The sequence below is a fragment of the Apus apus genome, chromosome 2 (genome assembly GCF_020740795.1).
Source record: "Apus apus isolate bApuApu2 chromosome 2, bApuApu2.pri.cur, whole genome shotgun sequence".
Taxonomy (NCBI): Eukaryota; Metazoa; Chordata; class Aves; order Apodiformes; family Apodidae; genus Apus; species Apus apus.
In genome coordinates this window covers 129,244,726-129,270,748 of record NC_067283.1, presented here as the reverse complement: position 1 = coordinate 129,270,748, position 26,023 = coordinate 129,244,726, and the positions used below count along the sequence as shown (strand labels likewise).

Here is a 26,023-nt window from a genome sequence, read left to right as displayed (position 1 = left end):
GATGCACCTCAGCTAAGAATTTGCCTTGATTCTATTAGTTTTATATTATAAAAAAATACATATTGGAGAGTGTCAGCTACTGAAACATTGGTCTAGAAAGATCTACCTATTATCAGAGTCTCTTCTAAAGAATCTCATTATTTTTATATCCTTACAAGAGAACCAGGCAAGGGGAAAATAAGAACAATTTTAAAATTCCAGTAGCAAAGAACAGGAACTTACCAGTTTCAGACACGAATAATTAACTAAAACAAGCTCACTCTTTATTATATGCCATCGATTAAATGCATTATCTCATGATTTGCCCTTAGCTTGTATCTACAGAGGTTGTGTTATTGGAATTGGTATTAAAAAATTTTAGCCAAACAGTAAACCCACAGAAGTAGTGTCTTTATCAACTAATAAGAGACTGAAAGAGATTTTGTGATAATGAAATTTCATGTGGACTGGCTCATATTTCTCTTTTCTTTATAATGGCCATTTTGATCTTTCAGGCCTGAAAAGTCATTTTGTTTGCCAAAACAAAATGTTCTTGCGTGTATCCTTGGTAAAGGAAGAATTTCTCTCAAAGATTTTATTTCATGCAAGTTGCATGGAGCAATGCAGGCCTCCTCTGAGGAAGGGCTAGAACCTTTCTTGGAGTTCAGGGGAGCCACTTAAGGACTGCACCTCCAGGCACAGCTGTGGAGGACACAGCTTGAGTGGTTTTGCTGCTCAGTCATTTAAGATAGGCCAGAGCAATCATTTCTACTGACAATTCTCATGGGTCTTGGAGGCTTCTGAAATTTGTACATAGTGGATGCTACCTTGATTCACCGCAAAATTAATTATGCATGAACAGCCCAGCAGTGTTATCTTTCACCTGAGATGTGCAAAAATGTAATCAATACCAAAGCAGGAAGGAATTGTGTAAGGGTTGGTTAGTCACCATGGGGCAGCACTGACAGTGTGTTTGTCTTTTTTTTACTTTATCATTAAATGGGCAAAATAAAGACATGACACTTTTAACTGTGTATAGAAGTACTGATAATATTTTTTCCTAGGGTATCTCTGCAAGTATCTCTTCAGATACTCTTTCTGAACCTTTTTAACTGAGTCCTCCTTTACCTACTTTTAATGAAGACTGTGAGGACTACCAACATGCATGACAGCTTACTGCAGGAGCTATCATTAGCTGAATGACCAAACTAGTCAACCTAAGTAGAAACTAGATAGGTCAAGATTTTGGTTACTTTGCAGCCCTTTAGCTTGTTTCATTAAATCCATCAAGGATTTAAAGCAGCAAGTTATCTAATAAGGCAACTTCAGAAGAAACATGATAGCAAAGGTCAGAGCATTTCAAGCAGGAACAGGAACTGGAACAGGACCACTGCTTAAAGCTTTATGAACTTTGAACTAAGGAATTGACTTACCTCCCACTATTTCATGTCCAGGCACATCACAGTCATTAAAGAAAGTAGCCCCTTCTCAACTAACTATTTCTGTGTCCTTAGCATTTGAATGAGAAGGAAGACAGAAGTAATTTACAGTTGAAATTTGCAAAACTGGGTAAATGAACTTGCTATTTTGAATATTCCGCCTATATGAGATTTCCTTGGGAATATAAAGGAAGGAAGTGGAACAGGAAAGAAAGGAAGAGTAAGGATAATGCCAAGTGGTTACACCCCAATAAATGTGGTTTGAAGGTGAGAGAAGATTTTGTTGGAGAGAACAAGAAAATCTAATCAAAGGACAGGTTGGGACTGCTAAAAAAGAAGGTAAAATTGCAAACAAACAAAAAGAAGGCCAGTTCTGAAATGAAATGGAGCAAAGAAAACAGCAGCATTGGTGTTTAGATCTGAAAATTTTGGAAATTTTTATATTCCTTTTCTGCTGTTGGCTTTAAAATTAAAACACAATATAATAATCAGTTGGTCACAAGCAGGCTAGAATCAAGAAAGGTTAAATATAGAGTTTTACTTCCTATAAACTGTATTTGCATAATGCTAATAAAGATTTTGATGATGTAACATCAAACATGGCTTGATAAGTCTTTTATTTTTTCCTTAGAGATTTGCATCGAAGTATTGTAAATACCAGCAAAATCATCCTTATGTAGGGCAACTACATACGCCACTTCTGTCACTTTGAAAAGAAACTGTTAAGCCACATTTGAGAGTTGCTAATGGACTCTGCTTCTGTGAATATTCATGCCTGACATTAGCTTACAAAGCAGCAAATTCAGAACTACTTAGTATGTCAGGGGTTGTGTTAAGCAAACACACAGAATCTTCCTCAGATGCTTAGCTGGCTGATCTAAGCTTTATGCTGATTGTGATGGCATTACTCTGTGTCTCTGTTCAGATCACAGAACCACAGAATCACAGAATATTAGGGGTTCGAAGGGAACACCAAAGATCAAGTCCATCCCTCCTGCTGCAGCAGGACCAAAAAGCCACACACAACTAGGGCAGATCACTCAGAAAGGCATCCAGATAGGTCTTGAAAGTCTCCAGAGAAGGGGACTCTACAACTTCTCTGGGCAGCCTGTTCCAGTGCTCTGTAACCCTTACAGTAAAAAACTTCCTCATGTTAAGGTGGAACTTCCTGTGCTCGAGTTTGAATCCATTGTCCCTCATCCTATCTCAGGGCACAAGCGAAAAGAGGTTGTCCCTGTCTTCTTGATGCTCAGCCCTCACGTATTTATAGACCTTAATTAGATCCCCCTCAGTCTTCTCCTCTCTACACTAAAAAGCCCCAGGTCTCTTAGCCTTTCCTCGTAAGACAAGTGTTCCAGTCTCTTAATCATCCTCATAGCCCTCCATTGGACTCTCTCAAGGATATCCCTGTCCCTCTGGAACTGCGGAGCCCAGAACTGGACACAGTGCTCCAGGTGAGGTCTCACCAGGGCTGAGTAGAGGGGGAGGAGAACCTCCCTCGATCTGCTGGAGACACTCCTCTTAATGCACCCAAAGATGCCATTGGCCTTCTTGGCCACAAGGGCACATTGTTGTCCCATGGAGAACTTGTTGTCCACCAGGACTCCAAGGTCCTTCTCCATAGAGCTGCTCTCCAGCAGATGACCTCCTAGCCTGTATTGATGCATTTTGTTTTTCCTTCCCAGGTGCAGGATTCTGCATTTACTCTTGTTGAATCTCATTACGTTCCTCTTTGCCCAGCTCTCCAGTCTGTCCAAATCTTGCTGAATGGCTGCACAGCCTTCAGGTGAATCAGCCAATCCTCCCAGCTTCATGTCATCAGCAAACTTGCTGAGAAGACACTCTGTCCCATCATCAAGGTCATTGATGTAGTGTGATAATGTTGCACTGCCTCATCTGATCTGTTTATCTCTAAAGTTAAGGTAATACTGTAATGGGATACAACATATGCAATGTTTTAAGTATTAATGGGGCATAGCACCTTCCCACGTCACAATATGTAAATGTCATTAGCCCTGCTGAAGATAATGGAGCTTCTCATTTGAATGAGATGGGGAGGATATGGACTTAGGCATTTTATTTAAACATCAGGGCCCAGAAAACAATACGAGGGAATGGAAAATTACTACTATACATGTGAGAAAAGCTACAACTTTTTGTTGTTTAGATACCTGGGATATATGAGTACCAAAGAGGTATGTCACAGTGTGTCAGATTGTGAAATGCCATCACCAAAGTATCAGGTTAAAGAACAAAACTTAGAAGTGTGCCAAACTATGGAAAACATCACTGACGTGTATGGAAAACCCAGCAACAGCCAAATACTTTCTAGACTATCTGCCAGGGCAAAAAGAGTGGGTCTGGTTCTGTAGGGCCTGTCTGCAGAAGTGTTGGTGGCTTTCCACCATAACTACCTGGGAGATGTCTGACTGTGTGTTTCCTTGATTTTGCTCCTTTCTGCAGCATGGTGAGAGGTACCTTAATGCCCAAAAGCTTTGGAATAGGCCTCTTAATAATACAGACCTAACAAAATCTAAAAGAGGCTGTTAGTATGGATGCTGTTGTGTTAATATATGTGGGAATTGATGAGACTATTCTCAGCTGAAGACTGGAGGAAAGCTAACGTCACCCCCATCTATAAGATGGGTTCAAAGGAGGACCCAGGTAATTACAGACCCATTAGCCTCACTTCAGTCCCAAGAAAGGTCATGGAGCAAATCCTCCTGGGCACTGTCACAAGTCAATTGAATGTGACTAGGAAAAGTCAACATGGATTTACCAGGGGCAAATCATGCTTCACAAACCTGATCACCTATGACAACATAACTGCTCAGTTGATGCAGGGCGAGTGGGGGACTTTGTCTTCCTGGATTTTTCCAAGGCTTCTGATACAGTCCCCCACATCCTCCTCCTGGAGAAAGTGACTTGTTATGGCCTTGACAAGTGTGGTGGGTGGGGAACTGACTGACAGACCATGCCCAGAGAGTGACAGTAAATAGTTGCTCCTCAAACTGGCAATGGTCACAAGTGGGGTGCCCCAGGGATTGATATTGGGCCTAATGGTGTTTAACATCTTCAGAAGTTACCTGGATGTTGGGATCAAGAGCACCCTGATAAAGTTTCCTGACGACACCAAGTGCAGAGGCAGACACTCCAGAAGGGAGAGCCACCCTCCAGGATGACCTAGACAGGCTGGAGGAGTGGGCTAACAGGAACCTTACAAAGTTCAACAGGGAGAGTGTAAGGTCTTGCAGCTCAGCAAGAGGTGCTCCTAAACCCAGGAGCACAGCTCAGACTGAGATCCACCTGGCTGGAGAGCAGCCCTGTCGAAGGGGACCTGGGGTCTTGGTGGATAACAGGCTCAACATGAATGAACAGTGTGCTGCTGCAGCAAAGAAAGCCAAGAGGATGCTGGGCTGCATCAACAAGGGCAGCACAAGCAGAAATAAATAAGTCATCATTCTACTCTACTCGGCACTTGTCACACACCTGGAATATTGTGTTAAGTTTTGGTCCCTTCTCTACAAAAAGGATGAGAACAGGCTGGAGAGGGTCCTGAGAAGGGCCACAAGGATGATCAGAAGACTAGAGGGTCTGCCATGGAAGGAGAGGCTGAGAAAACTGGGTTAGTTCACCTTGAGAAGAGAAAGCTAAGGGGAGACCTTATTACAATATTCCAGTACTTAAAGGGTGGCTACCAAGAAGATGAGGACTCCCTATTTACAAGGAGTCACATGGAAAAGACAAGGGGTAATGGGCACAAGTTGCTCCTGGGAACATCCAAATTGGACACAAGAGGAAAATTTTTCACCATGCGGACAGTCAAACATTGGAATAGTCTCCCAAGGGAAGTGGTAGATTCCCCCAGATTGGACAGTTTTATGTCTCAGCTTGACAGGGTGTTGAGCCACTTCATAAAAACTATAGTAGTACCTAGAAAGGTTGGACCAGATGATCCTTGAGGTCCTTTCCAACCTGGCATTCTGTGATTCTTTAAGTGAAAATTCACATGCTCAGCACTATGTTGTCATGCACCAGACATACCCTGCTGAGTAAAATGCCCTTACTGGCAGAGAACATCTGTTAACATGAGAATAAAATAAATACAGCGACAGTGATCTATTCACCTGTAAAATGAATCAGTTAATTGAAAATACTCAGCCCCACTACTGAAGAGTAATGTATGCTGACATGAAGAGAATAAACCTAGGAGAAAAAAAACAACCTACCTTTCACACACAGGTTTTCCCAGAGGAGTACAAGGCAAAAATGCAGGTCTACTTAAAAATCTATTCAACAAGACGCTATGCTTCATTTATAAAACGTGTGTTTCAGCCAGCCTTATGCACTGTGCAACTCAGGGACCATCTCATCTATTTACATGAGTGTTAATCCAAGCTGCCCTGTGCCTGCATGTGGGACCATGAAGTCTCTGTCTTGCTGTAGCACACAAAGAATGAAAGCTGCAGTCTTTTCTCAAAAGTCTGTAATCCATCCCATACCTTGGGTACAGCCATGGCATCACTTAACAACGAGGTACTCTCCTAGTTTCCAAGAGATGGAATTTGACCCTTTAATGGTTCAGGAGTCCTCACTACTTTCACCAACCAGCAGTGAATTCCACCTTTATATCCGTTCTGCACATCTCACTGTGATCACCTGTAACACTTTGCTCTCTGCCCAGTCTTCGCCAGCTCTTCCCTGACACCTTCCACACATGCAGTTCATCACCCTCCTTCTTCCATGAGCAGCAGGATCTACTTCTCCCTCTTTAACCTGACCAGACATCATCTTTAGCTCCTTCAGAATTAAGGCTACAGTCTGTAGGCTAGAGAGAGGAAAAGGTAATTAATGGTACAAGTGACCTCAGAAAGAAGTGAAGCTGCCCCAAGGTGATGAATTTCTTTTGTTCTCGGAAAAGGAGGGAAAGGGAGCTGTTTCCTTGGCTGCTTTATTCTAGAAGACACCCAAGTGTGGTGGCAGGCAGCCAGCCAGAGGCAAGTTTAGAGAAAGTAAATAAAAACATAAATAATAATTAAAGTAAATAAATTAACTAGAATAAATTAACTCTTATGAGCCCGAAATAAGTTGAAAATTTAGACAAAATGCTAACCCACATTAACAAAAACCAGCAACAGAACGCATGTTTCCATATCATGTATGTGTCTTGTTTAGGTCTAGATATACATACATGAAACTGAGAGGACTGGCTGATTCACCTGAAGGCTGTGCAGCCATTCAGCAAGATTTGGACAGGCTGGAGAACTGGGCAAAGAGGAACCTAATGAGGTTCAACAAGAGTAGGTGCAGAGTCCTGCACCTGGGAAAGAACAACAACATGCACCAGTACAGATTAGGAGCTGACCTACTGGAAAGCAGCTCCACGGAGAAGAACCTTGGAGTCCTGGTGGACAACACAGGATCAGCAATGTGCCCTTGTGGCCAAGAAGGCCAATGGTATCCTGGGTTGTATTAAGAAGAGTGTGTCCAGCAGGTTGAGGGAGGTTCTCCAACCCTCTACTCTGCCCCAGTGAGACTACATCTGGACTATCGTGTCCAGTTCTGGGCTCCCCAGTTCAAGAGGGAGAGGGATTTACTTGAGAGGGTCCAATTCAGGGCTACGAGGATGATTAAGGGTCTGGAACACCTGTCTTATGAGGAAAGGCTGAGAGACCAGGGGCTGTTTAGTCCAGAGAACAGAAGACCGAGAGGGGCTCTTCTTATTAATGTATACAAATATTTGAAGGGTGGGTGTCAAGAAGGAGGGGCCAATCTTTTCAGTCATGCCGTGTCACAGGATGAAGGGCAATGGATGCAAAGTAGAATACAAGAAGTTCCACCTCAACATGAGGAATAACTTTTTTACTGTAAGGGTTACAGAGCACTGGAACAGGCTGCCCAGAGAGGTTGTGGAATCCCCTTCTCTGGAGACTTTCAAGACCCATCTGAATGTGTTTCTGTATGACCTGCTCTAAGTGGTTCTGCTCTGGCAGGGGGGTTGGTCTCGATGACCTTTGGAGGTCCCTTCCAACCCCTAACATTCTGTAATTCTGTGATTCTGATACAGACAGACAGCAAGTTACAGAAACACAGAGACATAGGTCTATTAAATGGGAAAAAGGCTTTGAGGCAAGGGAATGAAACATTATCCAAAACTAGGCAGATATCACCATTTTCCGTTAGAGGCATGATGCATCCCCTAATGACCATGGCTAGGGCTTAGTTGCATGTCCCTCTGGAGGGATGGCTTTCCCCAGCTGACAGACAGGAAAGTTCAGCCCTTGTGAGCCATCACTGCTGCCACATTGTTGGTGGACAGGAGAGAACATCTGTGCCATTCATTTCTTGTCATCTCAAATATTCCCCACAGAATGTTTTATTACAAGGAGCAGGAAAATGCACAGCAGCCTGATTCTAGTCATAAGAACTATGTTTTTGATTAAACTATGTCCTAGAACATGTAGGACATTGAGGTGCTGGAGTGGGTCCAGCAGAGAGCTACCAAACTTTGGTAAGGGTCTAGAGAACAAGGAGGAGGACGTGAAGGGAGGTTGTAGGGAGGAGGGTGTTTGCCTCTTCTCCCAAATAAAAAACAATAGGACAAGAAGAAATGGCCTGAAGTTGCAGCAGGGGAAGTTTAGATTGGATATTAGGCAGAATTTCTATACTGAAATTGTGATCGGGCACTGGAACAGCCTGCCCAGGGAGGTGGCTGAGTCACCATCACTGAAGGTATTCAAGAAATGTGTAGATGTGGCACTTCAAGGGCATGCTCTGGAGGCTGAGGATTCTGTGATTCTGCAAAAAACTCTCCTTTTCCTTTCAATAAAATGACACAAAATGCAGAATTTTGGCAGTGAAGTTAGCAAGCTGTATTTTGCAGCACTGCTTCAGACATTACTGCTTACTCATATTTGTTTAAATTTTCAAGATTCCTTCACCATGAGGAAAAATTTGAACTTTTTTTTTTTTTTCAATTAAATCTGAAACTTGGGCAAAAATTCAATATTCTTTTCATGGTCTTAAGAGACATGCGCACATAGTTTGAAAAATACTGTCTTATTGAATATAAAAGAAGGGCTCTAAAGTTCTGTCCACTCTTGTATAGATGACTCTTACAAAATTTCTAAGGCATGAGTTTGGATATAAGATAAATCACATTTAATCAAATGTAGTCCAGATCTAAAGCAGAGTCTAACTTCTTCAAAAATATCCATCACCCAAATAATTTTGACTGTTCTTCCACACTAAAATCCATGTATATTTTTAGATAAAATTTTAGATTGATATCTATATCTACCTCCTTTTCCCTGCTTCAAAAACCTTCATAAAATGAGACTGCTAGTTGATTGTATCCTGCTCAGCTGCATACACATAACCCAAGGACAGCTTCTCTGATCAGCATGATGCTGGGCCTAGAGAAGAGGTTTCCAGCAAGCAACAGCAGAAAATGGACTTCCCACCTGTTTACAGAATCACAGAACTGCTGGAGTCGGAAGAGACCTCTAGAGATCTAGTCCAACTGTCCCACTGAAGTAGGATAACCTAGAGCACTTTACACAAGACTGTATCCAGGTGGGTTTTGAATATCTCCAGAGATGGAGACTCCACAACCTCCCAGGGCAGCCTATTCCAGGGCTCTGCCACCCTCACTGTAAAGAAGTTTTTCCTCATATTTCAATGGAACTTCCTATGTTCCAACTTGTACCTGTTGCCCCTCATTCTGACACTGGGAACTACTGAGAAGAGCCTGTCTCCAACTTCCTTGCATCCACCCTTTAGATACTTACATACATTGTTAAGTTCTCCCCTCAGCCTTCGCATTTCCAGGCTAAAGAGTCCCAGCTCTTTCAGCCTTTCCTCAGGAGAGAGATGCTTCAATCTCCCAGTCATCTTTGTCACCCTCCTCTGGACTATCTCCAGTAGTTCCCTCTCTCTTGAACTGTGGAGCCCAGAACTGGATGCAGTATTCCAGCTGTGGCCTCACCAGGGCAGAGTAGAGGGGGAGAATGACCTCCCTCGACCTACTGGCCACACTCTTCTTTATGCAACTTAGGATTCCATTGGCCTTCTTGGCTGCAAAGGCACACTGCTGGCTCATGGATAATTTACTGATAATTTACCTTGGGTATCTTTTAGTCTGACCAAGTTTAGACAGGCAGATCTTATCTAAAATTGATGGTTATTCATTTTCACTGCTGATGAGCATAACCATGTCTCTCGTGCTACAGCAGCTGCCATCCTCTGAAGTATAAAGCACAATCCAGCATCATACCCTTATGCCTGCTGCTAACACAGTGCTGGGTGCTGGTCAAATACAAAGCTATGCTTTGAACTGTCCTGGAATGACCCAGCTGGGAAGAAATTACATTTAAGCAAGTATTTAAAATATATATATTTTCAAACATAGAGACCTTCTTAGGCTTTACTGGTGTAAGCCATCCCTTTGAGTAATTGGAAGTAAGACAATCTGTGTCAAGGTCAGCAATATGTGCATGCAATGTAAACAGGTGTTAACTCATCTGCATTATTTCACAAATGAAAAGTGCAAACACAAACAACACAATCCAATTCATTTGGGAAACTAGCTGGGAAATACTAACAATGACTAAGTTTAGTTTCCCAGCCAAAACACCACCTATTTGAAGGAAGAAAGCAAAGTAAGGACATGGCTCAAAAACTTTCACCGTGGGGAAACTGGAGACAGGGAGTACACCCCCTGTCTCATCACCAAGCTCAGCAACATCGTCCTGCCCTGGAATGTAGCAGCTAAGAGCCCAGTCACTGCCAGAGCAGCAGCTGCTTTTTATTTCCAGAGCTCAATGCAAATTACCATTCAGATTAATGGTTTTAGAGACAAATTCAACTCTCCCACTGTGCAATCAGCTTGCAAAGGTGTTGATTCACATGACATTACATGAAAGCTGATATCAGCATAGGGTGATCTCACTAAAAAAAATAGACATGGATGTCTCAATGTTGTAGTTTATTTAAGATGCTATTTCCTTGCTTGTAGTAACATGAAGTATTATCAGTACTCCTGTAGTTCTAACAAACATCTGAAAAAGATACAATCCATCATCCTTTTCCATGAAGGTATATTAGAGAGGACATTGACAAGCCTTTCTTTAAAAGTATATTATTTTTACATGCTTCTAAAGTTGGAAAAAAACATACAGAACAAAAATTATTATGTAAATGTATTTATTTTTGCTCGATTTTTTAATGCATAAATACTTTTATTTCAGGTATAGGCTTACAATCCTCTTTTATTGTTCTTTATGCCAAAACAAGGGACAAGAACATACTGGTCAACTGCCTTTTGATCAGAAGAGCCAAACTGTGATTTCAGATATTTATGCACAAATCTCATTGACAACAGGATCATTTATTTTTGCACATGAAGTGAGAATCTGCCTAAAAAAAAAACAGCACTAAAAAGATTAAGAAAAGCCTTGCTGTCTTAGCACTTTTCACACAGAAAAGCCACTTGCACACAGCGAAATAATATGTATTCAGGATATGAAGACCAAGTTCTCAAAATCCATGATACTTGGATTGCTACAACATTAAAATGCAAATTAGTCTTTTAATGTGGACACTAACAGAAAACAGCTCTTCCCCCATTCCATGGTTTTAACAACACATAAATCAGTGAAGGTAATTTTCAGAACAGACCTTTGTTTCACCTTACCACTGTTTTAAGAAATTAAAAGCTTATTTCTGTATCAGTGGTAATGAAGCAATTTTCTAACCTTTCATATTTTATGTGACTATCAAATACCAAAAGAGTACTCTCATTTATTTCTAAGAATGTCTTGTGCATTAACTGGTGCAGCTCAGAGCAAGATACAGATGATGCTGAAAACAACTGAAAAATATGGGTTTATGCTGAAAACAATTACTTCTCTTAACTGCAATCTCTTTAGCATGGATAAGGCATGCATGAAGAGACATGTGGGCAAGAGGAAACAGTTTTGTAGTCGTTAGTATCAACTAACAGCAGTAACTCTTTTTTCTTCCTTTGTACTATTAACAAAAGCTTATGCTAAAGCAGTCATGAAGAGCCAAACACATTCTCTGCTTCTATTTTCATCATAGGATTTCCCTAAGTAAATGTTATCCTCTGAAAGGGAAATTCACATTTCACAACTCAAAAGTTTCAGCCTCTGGCACTACAGTTGGAGTTCTGTCTAAATGTAACAGAGGACACAAAACAAAACCATCTCTTAGTTCTAGAAGTTGCCTCACTCAGGAACACCCAACCTGAGCCAGGTCCTAGAGGAAGGATGCGCTCACCATCCTGAAATACCGAGGCTGAGTCGGGCGCCAGTTATCAACCAAGGGGAGATGAGGTTCATTCTCAGCATTCTTAGATAGGCTGCGGAGCTTTGCCATCTGCAAGAGAGCAAAAATCAAAGTGTCCTGATAGAAATCTCTTGGCATCAAATTCACAGCCCAACAACTAAACCAAGGAGGCTGGCCCAGCCCCAGAAGCTGGGGGAGACAGTCTCCTTCAAAGTTGTGAAGATGTCCTACACCCCATCACCACAAGAACTGTACTCATGTTCTTTTCCTAACAGTAATATCCTTAGAAATTATCAAGACAGAAAAAAAGGGTCCCACCCGAACAGGAATGTGAAAAGTACTGTCATTTATGTACTGTCTGCAGAACAGTGTACAGCTACAGATACCGTGGGAAGTCCTCAGAAAATGAGAACGGAACAAACTATGCCCTAATAAATCTCACCTACTCTTAACTGTGACTTACATGTCTGATTGTTAAGAAGCTTCTGGAATTGTAAGGTGTCAAGGCTAAATTGCAAACTAATTGCTCATTTCCCTGGTGGGTCTGTAGAAGATGATATATTTTGCTGCAGTGACACAAAAGAAGTCCACTATTAAGAACAGGAATGCAAATCTGGATAATGACTTGGTCAAGGTTTCAAATGGTTTGTAAACAGGGCCTGCAGCTTGACTGTCCTTGGCCATTTTATTTTAACCAAGAGATGCCATAAGAATTCTGCCCATACTCTCCAAAACTGTATAATGCCCTTCCTCTATAGCTTCCTGATTTTCTGAGAATGGAATGCATACACCCCCTTACATTACTGTTTATTTGCTGTTACTGCCATGCACAACATTAGACAGAAAGCATATCAACTGTGATTCAGACACTCAAAACCTCCTTGCTTGAATGGCTCACCATGAAAAAGATGTATACACTTTCCCATGTTTACACTTGAAAATGCAGTCCCCTGCACAGGACACATCAACTTTGCTTGCAACTAGCTTCAATATGTTAATGTATCTATGTTTAATGGCACAGAGTTGAAGTCCAATAGAAGCAGAACTAATGCCTGGGCTGTAAAGCTGGGTTCACTGACTATGTGAATTCCAGTTTATGGACTGAGCTTAAGCATCTCAACATTGCTCTTCACTACACAGCTCGGAAAAGCCAGCTATCTTAGTTTGTCTGAACTATGATGAGGTCACATTTATAACCAGTATAATATCCGTCAGCTGGATTATTCATCTGAAATTATATTTCAGATTAAGAGTAATTTGTATGGGAACAGCAGGAGATGAAAGTAGTTAATCAGTTTTGTTAATACTGATAAAGTACTAAAAGTAGAGTGCTGGGTTCTATTATTTCCAAAGTACTTGGAAAGCAGAGTGCTGAGTTTTATTATTATTTGTGGAAGATCTGCCCTACTCAATTTCAAAAGAGGCACCTATTCAGGTTATAGGTACCTAAAGGTGAAAAAACTAGTCTGCTCATCTTCAATTGGATAGAGTTATTCCACAGTAAATTCCTATCTCTTCATTAAACGTAATATGAGCAGCTAGGCCATGCACTATACATCTCACAGGCATTTCTGGTGGATTCATTTTTCCTCCAGAGTACTATTTAAGTGACAGCACTTATCCTTGTGGCCAATATATTACCACTATCCAGCTGCAAAGGCATCCAAGTGATCCACTGTAAATGCACATGTACTTAAAATAATTACTATTAATGAGGCTGGCATGGTAGTACACTTTCTAGGATTAGAAATAATTGGCAACACAATCCTCTTTTCTGAATACATTATTCAGACCGTAAGCACTGGACTGAGGAAAGTGCTTCTGCTGTATTTGTTTGCAGTACCTCACATGTACTGCCAATTCTGCCTGACAAGCAGTTATCTCAGGGTAAGAGCCAATGTCCCATCTATATGTAATAATTTCCTTTTAACTAAAATGCTCCAGTTTTTCTACAGTAGGGCCAGTTAAAGAACAGTCTGCATGTTTCCCAAAACTCGCTAACTTTGGATAAGCTGAAAAAAGACCATGATCCAAATACAGCTGTGATCAAAAAGTCTTTTCATGAGAGAAAACAGGAGGCAGATGATTCAAAAGCTGTGAAAATTAAGCTCTAAGTTACATGAATACGTTACTGTATTTAATCTCTTGCTAGCTAAAGATAAGGTTCCCATCACATCTTTACATCAGGAAGCTTGAGACGGTATAAATGGTGCAAACCTAATGTAAGTTTTAGCTAAATGTGTCAATGGTTTGATGTAAATGGTTGCAGGAGAATACAAGTTAATGGCTTGATCTTTCCTACATTGGCCCTTGGTGTAATGCAGTGTTTTGAGTTCTGCATAAAATAAAAGGTATGAGCCATATCCAGCTTCATCCTTTCCTGCTACCAAGAGTTAATACTGTGGGAATACAGGAACTGGGAAACAAAAGGAGAACGACTGTGCTCTTTAGCTGATGCTGCAAGAGGTCTCCTGCCCACAGGAGCAAAAACTCTCATATATATAATTACTGTTTCCTGTCAGTCACACTCCAAACTGCTATAAACTCTTACCATCTACACTGTAGTTTCTAAAGCATTCAGTTCTTCACTGTCCTTTTAATCATGCAGTTTCTCACATAATTCAATAAGCATTTTCCTTCTCAAAAAAGTAACATCAGGTGAAGCAGGTAAAATATTATCTATTTGAATTTTACCTGTTCCGAGTTGACTATAATAGGCTCTTTGAGAATTATCCAGGTGATGCACTCTTCACAAGGTGGAGTAGTGAATGACCCATGGTATGTCCAGTAGTCATGAGATTTAGGGAAAAGAATCGAAGGATCAAAGTTTGGAAAAGGAGCTACTTTCCCCTTAAAAAAAGATAAAAACCAAATAACAAAACTGAACAGAAAACTCTTCAACAGCTCCAGCCAAGAGCAGGTAAAGATGCAGCTCCAGCATTTTAAGAAACAGAGAGTGACTCAGATACTTCAAAGGTACAAGCTAAGGAAACTAAGCACACACCTACACAATATATGATGATGCAGTGTAAAGGTAAGTGGACTGAACAACCCTCACAGATGGGCCCAGAGAAGCATGACAAAACATACAACACCATGATGCTACTTCTTGTACCTGAGCTAATTCATGTGAAGTGGTGTCCAGTAACAATGTGCTTCACACATTTCTGTGCAGAAATACTTCTGGCCTCCTTTCTTATGGAAATTCTGCCCACATATTGAATATTGGATTAGGCGACCATATACTGAAGTGAGACAGGTACTCTAAATTTATATATTTGTGCTAATAACAAACAAGACAGCCTGTGAAATGTACATTTAAAGTGAGATTCTTATGACATAATGTTATGTGAGACACACGTCTAGTCAGTGGCATTTCCAGAGGTCCATGAGGCAGCCTATTTCAAGACCAAATGGAACAATTTCCAGAGGTGTCTTTCTGTTGTCACTGACCAATGACAGACAAAGACTCCGTGCCTAGCTTTCAGGTACCTGAAGCATGGTTAGACAACTCTCATTTGCACAAAATTATAAGGCCCACTATACTCAAAGGAGGCTCATATGTAAACAGAAGAAAGGACTTTTATTGTTAAGGAAAAGCTACCCATGGTTTTGTTCATAAGTATATTCTGGCAATTTTGCAGAGCAGAATTTGAAAAATAGAAAGTCATGCTTTTTTTTTTTTTAGATTTTTGCAGGATCTTCCTATAGTGAAAAGCCCAACTTTGTTACCTTTGTTTTGATAGCATTTATTTCTTCAAGAATTCTCTTCATCTCTGGTTTGGGAGTTTGCCCTACCTGTAAAGAAAAAATGCATGAGCTAATCAAAGAGTTCTGCTTGATCAATTTTCTTCTTTCTCCTATTTTTTATATGTGCATCTAAAGACATACCAACTATAAAGCTACAATGAACTAACCCAACCTATAACCCCTGCCAGCTTTGTAAACTGTGTCTTCTGTCTGTACCCCAACAGATACTATGATCTAAATGAGGAAATCATACCTGTACAGAAGCTCAACTTCATGGGAAGTTTCACAATAGAGTTATTTCTGTTTACAATTAATTTTTAGCTGTACAAAGATAATCAACTCTTCAGACTCAAGTGCAGAATTTGGAAAAAGCTTCATTCTAATTTAAAATTCAGATTTCATGGTGAGATCTACTGTTTGCAATTTCTAATCTCAACACAGATATCCATCTTTCTAACTCTAGTAAATAATAAGTAAGCAAGAGAGAGCAAAGGCAAGTATTTCAGGCTAGGACTGCATGCCTCCAGAAGGATTTTAAAAAAGGACGAGTTACATGTATTGTCTGTGAGTTAGTTTTGCCTGGGAGAAAATTCATGAAAAGCCTAGGAGAGGTATCTGTCCTTGAAATTAGTCCATGATTAGCATAGAAGACAGCTGACTGCTATTGGTCAGAGGGCTGCTATTGACACTGTGTCCCCAAAACAGGGGCAAATACATCTGGATTTACAGCTTCCACCAGCCACACAGTGACATGATAGCTGCTGGGACAACTGTGTGTAGTATTGGATACCATTTGAAATAACATGACTCAAGCTCTATAACTTGAAAAGCATGCATTACTCAAAGTCAAGCCCTTCAAAGTCAAATGATCCCTAGAAAATATATTCAGAGAGTTTTGCTTTTTTAACTCTGTAAGAAAAGGAAACCCTATAGGAACAGTACAAAAAAGGGTTGTTTCTACTTGCTTGCAAAAATATGGCCAAAACAGCTATTCCATCAGTTCTTCTCACAGCATCAAGGTAATTACTGTATTTGGGATTCCAGTGTAACAAATGCAGCTGGAAACAAAGACAGACAAGTAATAAAAACATCTGTTATTGAGCAGCAAGCCATCAGAGGCTGAATTTACACTTCTTATACATGAGAGAGTTTGGGGCAACAAAGAATGAGGATCAGGCCTTCAAAAAAAAAAAAAAAAAGGTCAGCAATTCATATATGAGTTACATCAGTCATATATTAAAATTTAGACTACTATTTGATTTTCAATAACGCATAAACGTTGTAATAAAGGAACTGCAAAAAAACCAGACATCTTACCTTAAAGCTGAAGAACACAAAACAGATCCTTAAGTAAGCAGGAAGAACATGCAGTTCACAAGTTATCTACCGATAAGTGATTCATTTCCATTTGACTTTCAAAAGACAGCAATTCTACTAAATAATCCACATAAATGTAAGCTCTATATTATTAGACTACAGTTCTCATCTTCCCTTACAAACCTATCGTATTAGAAAATCAAGGTAATAAAATCTTCCTTCTTTCTCTTGTTACAGTTCTATACTACTGGTACAATACTGTACTTTCAGAATGCTGTCTTAGTAAGTTTGTATTGCTTCTCAGTAATTCAGTTGCACACTCTTGTGTTTCAAGTTACATGGAAACTTTCTTTTCTTTCTTTTGCTGTGAGAATTACTTCAACTTGATTCACATTGCTAAGAGTTGATGGGAGTAAGAAGAAAATGTCGCAGATAAATAAATAACTCACTGAAAAGCAGACAAATGACAAATTTTGTCTGGCATGAATTATAATGAAAAATGTTTATACCTTAATTTAAAGTAAAAAGTGATGAGCCTTACCTCTCCTGCATATCTCATTCCATTCACAACATGTTCAGACCCATGGTCATCAGATGAACCCCAATGAAAGTGTAGCTGACGCAGCCTGTAGACTCCTGCAAGTGGTCCACCTCTCAGCACTGCAATTGATCATCTGTATCAGCATTAGACTCAGGTATTTTCCAATTTTTTTTAAAAAATAAATTTATATTTTAAAATGTATTTACATTCATATTTACATATTTACTGTACAGATGTTCTATATCCTGAGAGTACTGAGTACCTCTTAGAAATCTGCACTGATTTTAGCAGCACTTCAGGAAACCATCTTCAGCTATATGCACGTGCAAGCAGATGAAAATTATTTTTGTCTAGGCTTCCATTACAGTCAACATTGTTATAATTCAGCTGCATAAATGTGCATCTAGTACCTTCTGGGATATGCCCAAGCCATCTGGACAGGACTGGAAGATGTGATAAAAGATCTGAAGAATTGTACATCTGGAGGCCAGGTGAAATACATTAAGTTATCAAAAATGGCATGAGATGGCTACGTTTTGGTAACTGAAGTAAGACTGTAATTAGACAAGTCAAGCCTCTGGAGTAATTCTGCTTGCCTAACGGTAGATGCTTAAGAGATGGTGACTTGAATTACTCCTTGGACTCTGTTGATTAAGTGCGACTCCAGCTCTGTTGACTGGAATGGGAGTTTAAAGACATAATCCATCTATGCTTAAAAGCCCACACAAAACACCTTAATCTCCTCCTGAGTTCCTTCTAATATCTACCAATATCAAAGCCATTAAGATCAACTAATGAAGTGCAAGATAACAAAAAAATTCCCACAAAATGCTACAAATTTTGTCTCTGACGGCAGGGGTATGACTTTTGTTTAAAAAACTATTAAATCAGTAGATGCTGCTGCTGCTGAAACAGCTGCTCCCTCTGGCTGTGGAAGAGGAAAAAGAAAACAGCAAATGAGTCCCAAAAACAATCACTCAGAATACAAACTATTTTCCTACAGGAAAGTTCAGCCTATGATGAACAATATCCTAAATAACCTTAACATTTTTAGATTACATGCCAAATGAAGGTGGTCTATTTGAAAGGATCTCACAATAAAAAACTAGTAACTTCCTCTCATTCACCAAGTACTAATTAATATTCAATTATAGTTCACTTCAGCTGGAGGCAGAAGCTATAGCATTCCTATGAAACATTGAGCAGTTCTCAAGAACAGGTCTTTATATGCTAGATAAAAATATCCTTAAATCTGGAAAGAAATAAAACCCAAGCTAACCTCAAGAAATAAAGTTCTAAGAGTATTCTTTACTGAACATTAAGAGCAAGCTGTTTTGCTCAATAAATTCCTTTTACTTGTTCCCACAGACATTCAGTACTGTGGCCAAGTCATACACGGTAACAGCAGTAGCTGACAAAGTCATTAATCTCCATTAGAATAGATCTGTAAGACCAAATAATCCAGTTTAAGGTAAAAATGTATCATTATTTCCACTGATGGGCCACCAGCAGACATTTTTGATTGGGCATTAGGTGAAGTGCTGCATTGCCTCATGCCAACACATTCCTGCTTCACTCATCTATAAATAGATATTAGCTTTTAGAACACTTCAAAAGAGACAGAATGATGCAAAGACTAAGATGCCTATAAACCAACATATCCTGAAGGACAAAAACATGTTTTCTTTCTTAGAATTGCAAGTGTGTAGTATATAACATAAAAATACATTAAGTAAATTAAATTTCCCCATGTTAGTAAATGAAATGTCCCTATGTTTAAAAAAATGTAAACTCAACAATTACAAGTATGAAGTTCTCCAATATCTAAAACATGAGAAGAAATGACTGTTCTTACAAGATTTATTACCCTCATATCTTGACAAATTCATAAAATGACTTGGTAAACCGCAGTGAAATTAAACAAGTAAGGTATTACTACATGACACCTGAAAAATACACATTACTTTACTGTACTGCTTTACAACAGAATCTAACAGTGCAGTATATAAACCACAGCTTTTTGATGTCAGTGTCACATTTCAGATGCTATAAAAAGGCCTCCGCCCAAAAGACAATCTCTGCACAGAAACAGTCTGGCTAACTGCAGGAATAAAACATGTTTCCTGAAAGTTTTTAGAACCGGAGTTTCAGTTCTCACTGAAATTTTCTTTAAGCAAGCACTGCATATGCAAAGGAATTACTTTTGTATTTGAATTCTGTTTTCTTAGAGGAACAGACTGGGAAAGAGAAGTGTCTGAAAGAAGTCCATCAGCATGCCATCTACGCTAACCTCTGCTGACACACACCTTTTCCAGGGTTGTGCTTCTGAACCACAGCCTGTTCATCAGTGAGTTCCCAAATAAACTTCCTTTGTGATCTATAGTAGAGCTGAAATCCCCATCTCCAGGGACAGAAAACTGCGTAACTGTAGCCTCAGCAGGTCCTTGTGCAGATGCTACAAATGACAGAGGTGTTAAACTCTGAAGGAAGAATTTAACATACTGCCTTTTGCAGTATGCAGTATAGCCATCCAGTGGTACACACTGCAGCTACACAAGCACTGGGATTCAGCTGTGCTATTCTTGTGATGGCAACTGGCTTGCTCCGGTATAAATCCAGTACATTAAATGGTAAGAATTGGAAGGAATCAACCCAAACTTGAGTGTCTACAGACAGATTTCCCCCAGTTTTAATTAGTTACTGTTTTTTTTTCCTCTCATTGTTTTATAACAAGTCAAAAAATGTTTATTTACCAGGAGCTGATAATCAAAATCTCATTTGCATAGATGAATGGTATTTCCCACAAAGTTGTCCTCTAGGAAATGCTGTCCACAAAGACTAGTCATGCTAAAAGAGACGGACAGGCAACAAGCTCTCACTATTTACAGTAACTGCCTCTTTCAATTTTTATATTTTTTCCATCATTCACTTCTAAAGGCACACGCATTCCTTTGATAAAAAATTGAAAGATTCTGCAAATAATATAAAGGTAATCTTTTAAGAAAATGTGCATACAATGAGAAACTCCAAGCCTTTAAATGTTATCCATCAGAAAGTCAGTAAAAGGATAAGTAGGAATCTGTTTGGCTGATGAACTTCCATAGAAAGTGCAAAAGAGATAAAAAGAACAAAGAGACAAAAGAAAGCACCCATTTGACATAGCTTTAGTGTATCTCTCCACAGCTTCTGTGTCTGGGTTCCAGTACAAGACTTAGGTATATTTATTGGTTATTAAACAATTCAACACCTTGATCTAGTCATCTAATCAAGGTATTACAATGAAAGCCAAAAGTCATTAATTGTAAAGAAGTTACAAGCTATATATCTGACATCATGACAATGGTCTCACCAGTCAGGTGGTCTCAGGACCCTCCTATGGCATGAATATTTTTTGAATTTTAAAAGAAAATTGACTCTGCTAGTAGAAATAAGATTGCAGCCCTAATTCAAAACAAAATCAGAGTCACTGCTGGATCTAAAAGTCTGAGTTGCCAATCATGCCACACAGCAGTGGTAGGCTGCCAAAATATCCAAGTTCTGGTATGGATTTTATGTGGTACAGCCACCTAGGAGACTGTGATTTCAGTTCCCTGTTCTTTCCTGGATTTTGAGACATCATTCTCCACCTGCAATTATTTTACAAGTGCTTAAGGTCCTTCTTCCACAGAGGTATGTGGTAACATAGGCAACTGAGTCTGCAACAATCCATTAACTTGTACGGACTGGCAGCAGAGGCAGGACACAGCTCCTAAAGCAAGTATCGGTCGTCAAAGCCTTAAATTGCATCGCAGACTCTTACAGTCAACCAGGCTCTATAAAAAGCTGCAGATAAAGTCTCCAAGTCCTTCCATTAGACTGTCTCCAGAGATAACAGTAATAATGCCTTTTTCAACATAATAAGGTGATTTGTATTGGATGGCATTTTCCCAGGAAGCTTCTGTCTAATAATTTGAGTTTAAGAAACTGTCCCAATGGTGCATATTCAAAGTGTTCCTGGTAGAGAAGACACAATGGAAGTAAAACTAGGAGATACCAATTGTAATTTATCATTCCTCTTCGCAATTTATCCAGCAATCAATCTATTTCACCTACCACTAACAAAAATCTAGATAGAACTACAGATGCAGGCATGACCACTCTAACTGAGAAAGTCAGGAAGATAAAGGAAGTTCTTTGTTTTCTCGTTAATTCAGAAATAATTCTGATAGACGCAGCAACAGACAGACAGATAGATTCCTGATTGCTATTACATATGTATGTATTATGCAGCTAATGGTTCCTTTACACAAAAAGTAAATCACTGTACATATCCTAAAAAACTTAAAACATGCTCAAGTCAGTAGGAGTGTGCACAGTGAAATTATGCCATGGTTCGCATTATAGTAGAGAAGGAACACCACCCACAGACTCTGCAGGCAAAGGCATAGCAAAGGAGACACCACAATAAACACTAAATGTTTCTTGCCTTCAAAGAGTTGAGATGTACATCTACTTTTATCCAGTGAGTCACTTTTTATTTCTGAGATCAGAACACAATAGTTACTGAGCAATTAATCTGAAAAAAAAATCAGAACATTCCAAAACTGTCTGCTCTTTGTGGCATCCACACTGCAGATTTCTGTGCCTTGATACTCTCTCCTGTGCAAAATCTGATCGATTGTAACAAAAATTTCTTCAATATTAATGCAGAAGACGCAACCATTGATATATTTGATGCTGTTCCAACAAATATAAGAGATGGTAAAAAACTGCAAGTAATGGTTATGGAGGTCTTCTCATATGCCACAGCTCCATCTTGTTATTGATGATTATGTTATCTAAAATGAATAATATTTTTTTATTCAAATAACATCAAAGATTCCCATTTTCCTAGAAAAGTAATCAAACTCTTGACCACATAGTTGTTTGTGGGTGTATTAACTAGTTCAGCTTACATACATTTTGATCCTCAGTTTTCATGAAATAATAGACACTCATTAAAAATCCATTAAATGAAATCCATGCCACAGATATTTAAAATCAATCAACATATTAGCAAAATTCCTCCTAGTAATTACAGCTGTCAATCCTAGTAATATTGTAATAGAAACTGGAACTTTTAATGCAGTTAAAAAAAAAGTCTGTACAGATGTTTCAATATTTTCTGAAATGGGTATTTCTTTTTTTCTGCCCATCCCACAGGTAACAGCACAATTCTGCTAACCTTGATACGAGAATAAATAGTGAAGTATGCATTTGATTTTTCCTTTTTTTTCCAGTACTAATGAAATTTTATACCTCTTTCAGTAATGTTTATTCCTTTGAAATATAGCCAACTGCATTAACGTAAAATGTGAGCGGTTATGCCAACATAAACCAAATATTTCTAGCACCTGTTAAATGGAATACACATCTCTTCAAATATATAACCCACTAACTCTTAAAAGCTACGCACCACATATACAGCACACTGTATGTTGTCATAACTACAAGTGGGTAAGAGATTTTGGACACAGAATCATAAAACAGTTTGGGTTTGAAGGGACGTTAAGAGATCATCTAGTTCCAACCCCCCTGCATGGGCAGGGACACCTCCCACGAGACCAGGTTGCTCAGAGCGCCATCCAACCTGGCCTTGAACGCTTCCAGGGATGGGGCTTCCACAACTTCCCTGGGCAACTTGTGCCAGTGTCTCACCATCTCCACACTAAAGAATTTCTTCCTAGCGTCTAACCTACATTTTCCCTCTTCCAGTTTTAATCCATTACCCCTTGTCCTATCACTACATGCCCTTGTAAAAAGTCCCTCCTCAACTTTCCTGTAGGCCCCTTCAGGTACTCGGAGGCGCATATAAGTTCTCCCCAGAGCCTTCTGTACTCCGGGCTGAACAACCCCAACTGTCTCAGCATGTCTCCTACAGAGAGGTGCCCCAGCTGCCTAATAATCTGGGGCCATCCTCTGGACCTGCTCCAACAGGTCCGTGTCTTCCCTAAGCTCTCCAGAACTGGACACAGTACTCCAGGTGGGGGCTCATGAGAGTAGAATAGAGGGGAAGAATCACTTTCCTTGACTTGCTGACCACACTTTTTTTGATGCGGTCCAGGCTTGTTATAACTAACCCAGGCTTATAATTAAGCCCGTTATTATTATAAGTAAAGCTGAAACACTGGAATTTCTCAGTCCTATAATCCTCATTAAGACAAAATCTCATGAATGCCAAAGGGATTTCAAATGGATTAAATAGCATCATTTTCTGGCAACATCTGATTCATTACTTCATTTAGCAGCAATTACATGGGTACAGCTTTCAAATATTGTTACTTCAGCCATATACACAGTTAAAGACGTTCTGCTGGGCATCTTAAATGCCTTAAATGAAATTCAGTCCTCCTAGAAAAAGCCTGGCCTCCTTGTTCCTGGAAAGCAACATACCTGCAATGGCTTTTGCAAGCTCAGGAATTTACCTTGCACCTTAACTCATCCTGCACCAAGCTCCTTTGCAGCTCTCTCCATTCCCTAGGACTTCACCTACAGACTTTAAAAGTAGTCCCAGGCCCTTCCCACCAGTTGGGCAGGGCACTGGACTGACAGAAACCTGTACATCAGATGCAGGGAGAACACAGGGACCTATTGACAGCCATGAGCATTCAGAGCGTGCTGTCTTCAAGCAACTTGAGAAACAGTCACTGATAAGTAATGGCAGCTTGAGATGAAAACAAAACTAACCTGATCTGTCAAAAGAATCATCAAAAACAACTCTGCAGGTTTTCCCATTATTGAGGATGGTCTTAGCTGCACCAGGATCATAACTAGCAAACCATGGGAGTAGGGAGCGATCGTAATGCACGTCTTTGTTATTGATTTCAATAGGTGACTGATGCCGTCCTTTAGCAATCGGGTAATTTTTGTGCCACTGATCTGGTCCTAGAAAGAAATACAGAGAAACACCATGAAAACCTTTTCCAGCTAGGTATGGATTATACTTGTGTTATGGTAAATGCAAGCTTAGCTACAGAACATCAATTAAATGTATTCGTAAGTAGGGTACTAATCGCCTGGTTGTTAGTTATGCTCTGTCAAGAGCTTCACTGCATAAAAAGCAGTCGGATTGTTCAAATTGGAATACCGGATACTGCAAGTCATTCACCTGAACCTAAATTCTCCTAGCAAGCCCAGGACTTTACTTATGAGGAGACTGACAATTCGCAAAGGAAGGAAACCAGAGGTGTATACTCCCAAGTCCAGCAGTGGCTAGAAATATGATGGGATGTACCCAAGAGATTCCATGTGGCACCATGCACCATATGGAGAGAGAAAGAGGCACTGATAACTGAAGAAGATGGCACTTTGAAACTTGAATTATTGCCATGGTTTTATATGGAAAAAGCCTGACTGAGGCCTTCCTGTTCCTCTACAGCTGAGGAGAGCAAAGAGCAGGCCACCCAGGTTTCCACCCTTTGCAGGCAGGAGGGATGGAGGCTGCGCTGCAGACCCACACTGCCCTTCCTGCCCCACGGCTAGCGCAAAGCTAGATTTTAAAGCTACATGAAAACTTAAATTATATTAACAGTAGGAAGAGTGATTTTATTTAACTTGGAGACCTCTGCCACAGCCTGTCCTTCCAGCAGCTTCGCCTCTTCCACACCTGCGAGTGACGCCCACCGGGCCGCGCTGCAGCCGCACAGCCCCCGGCCCGCCCAGGGCGCGGCCAGGCCGGGCCGCCGCCCCGGCCCCACTCACCGTTGTCGCTGTCGTAGCCCCAGGGGTAGTAGTTGGGGTTGATCATGGTGTCGCTGCCGGCGCCGCGCCCCAGCCTCTCCCGGCGGCTCTGGCACGACGACGGCCTCGTCTAACGGCGGCTTTTTATAGACTCCCGCCAACTCCATGCCCTGCCCCGCCGCCGGCGAGCCGGGAGAGGCGGCAGGGCGCCCAGCGCCGGGGGCGGGGAGAGCCGCGCTGCCCCGTACCGCCCGCTCGCTGCGGCTCGCCCAGCCCTGGCCTGCCGCCCGCCTCCTGCGGCGCCCCGGAGCGGTTCTCCTCGGCGGCAGGGGCTGGGGGGGGGGTCCCGCTCTGCGCGGATGCAGAGGGTGATCACGGCGTGGGGCAGCGAGGGACTCGGAGCGGCTGCTCAGCTCTCCTGGCCCCGGGGGCTGCGGGGAAGGGAGCCCGCCCGAGACGGGGCTGGGAAGGGCTGGGGGCTGCAGCCACCGGCCCCCTCGCCCAGCACATGGGAATAGACAAGCGCCAGTGTCCAGAACTGGGCACAGGCAGTGTAGGAATACTTTTCAAATTCTAATAAGTTGTATATACATACACAGGCAGGCAGACAGACACGCATATAAACCAGGAAGCTTAGCCTGGCTGGTTGCTGACATTAAATTTCCAGGCTACGGGCAGGTTGGCAGAGCTTTCCATGGTTGTCTCTAGAAAGCCTGTTTGCCGTGACACCACACCAGGTTAGGAGAGGCTGTATCGCTTCCAGGGAGACTGCACTGGCGATGTGTTTCCCATTGGATGTGCAGCATAATCCTGCTCTGGAGGTCAGCTGGGAATGAGGGGCCGGGTCCAACAGCTTCTGTGTGCAAGCGGCTATCAGGCTATCACGTACAGGCTTAGGTTCCAGCCCTGCTCCCTGCTGCGCCGCCTCCGCTGCTTTTGTAAACAGGTTCCTTTCAAAAGTTCAGTAGCATTAATTGCCGCTCGTCTTAAA

At 41.0% G+C, this 26,023-nt stretch overlaps 1 protein-coding gene across 1 annotated transcript; it reads right to left on the bottom strand.

Moving 5' to 3' along the window:
• Window positions 1-11,690: 11,690 nt before the first annotated feature.
• Window positions 11,691-25,099, bottom strand: LOC127381080 (carbonic anhydrase 3-like). Its single transcript, XM_051610881.1, has 7 exons — window positions 25,054-25,099; window positions 24,040-24,237; window positions 17,335-17,453; window positions 16,442-16,534; window positions 15,459-15,524; window positions 14,421-14,576; window positions 11,691-11,816 (listed from the first exon to the last, which is right to left on the bottom strand). Exons 1-7 carry the CDS (start codon window positions 25,097-25,099, stop codon window positions 11,697-11,699), a joined length of 798 nt encoding a protein of 265 aa, XP_051466841.1. The 3' UTR covers window positions 11,691-11,696.
• Window positions 25,100-26,023: the final 924 nt, after the last annotated feature.

Excerpts from the sequence above, each read along its gene's own strand:
- LOC127381080 (XM_051610881.1), bottom strand. The coding sequence starts at position 25,099 with ATGATCAACCCCAACTACTACCCCTGGGGCTACGACAGCGACAACG. Across the intron at positions 16,535-17,334 it reads GAATGAGATATGCAGGAGAG|CTGCATTTGTTACACTGGAA; the intron begins GTAAGGCTCATC and ends CTTTGTTTCCAG. Across the intron at positions 15,525-16,441 it reads TTTTGGCCATATTTTTGCAA|GTAGGGCAAACTCCCAAACC; the intron begins GCAAGTAGAAAC and ends TTTTCTTTACAG.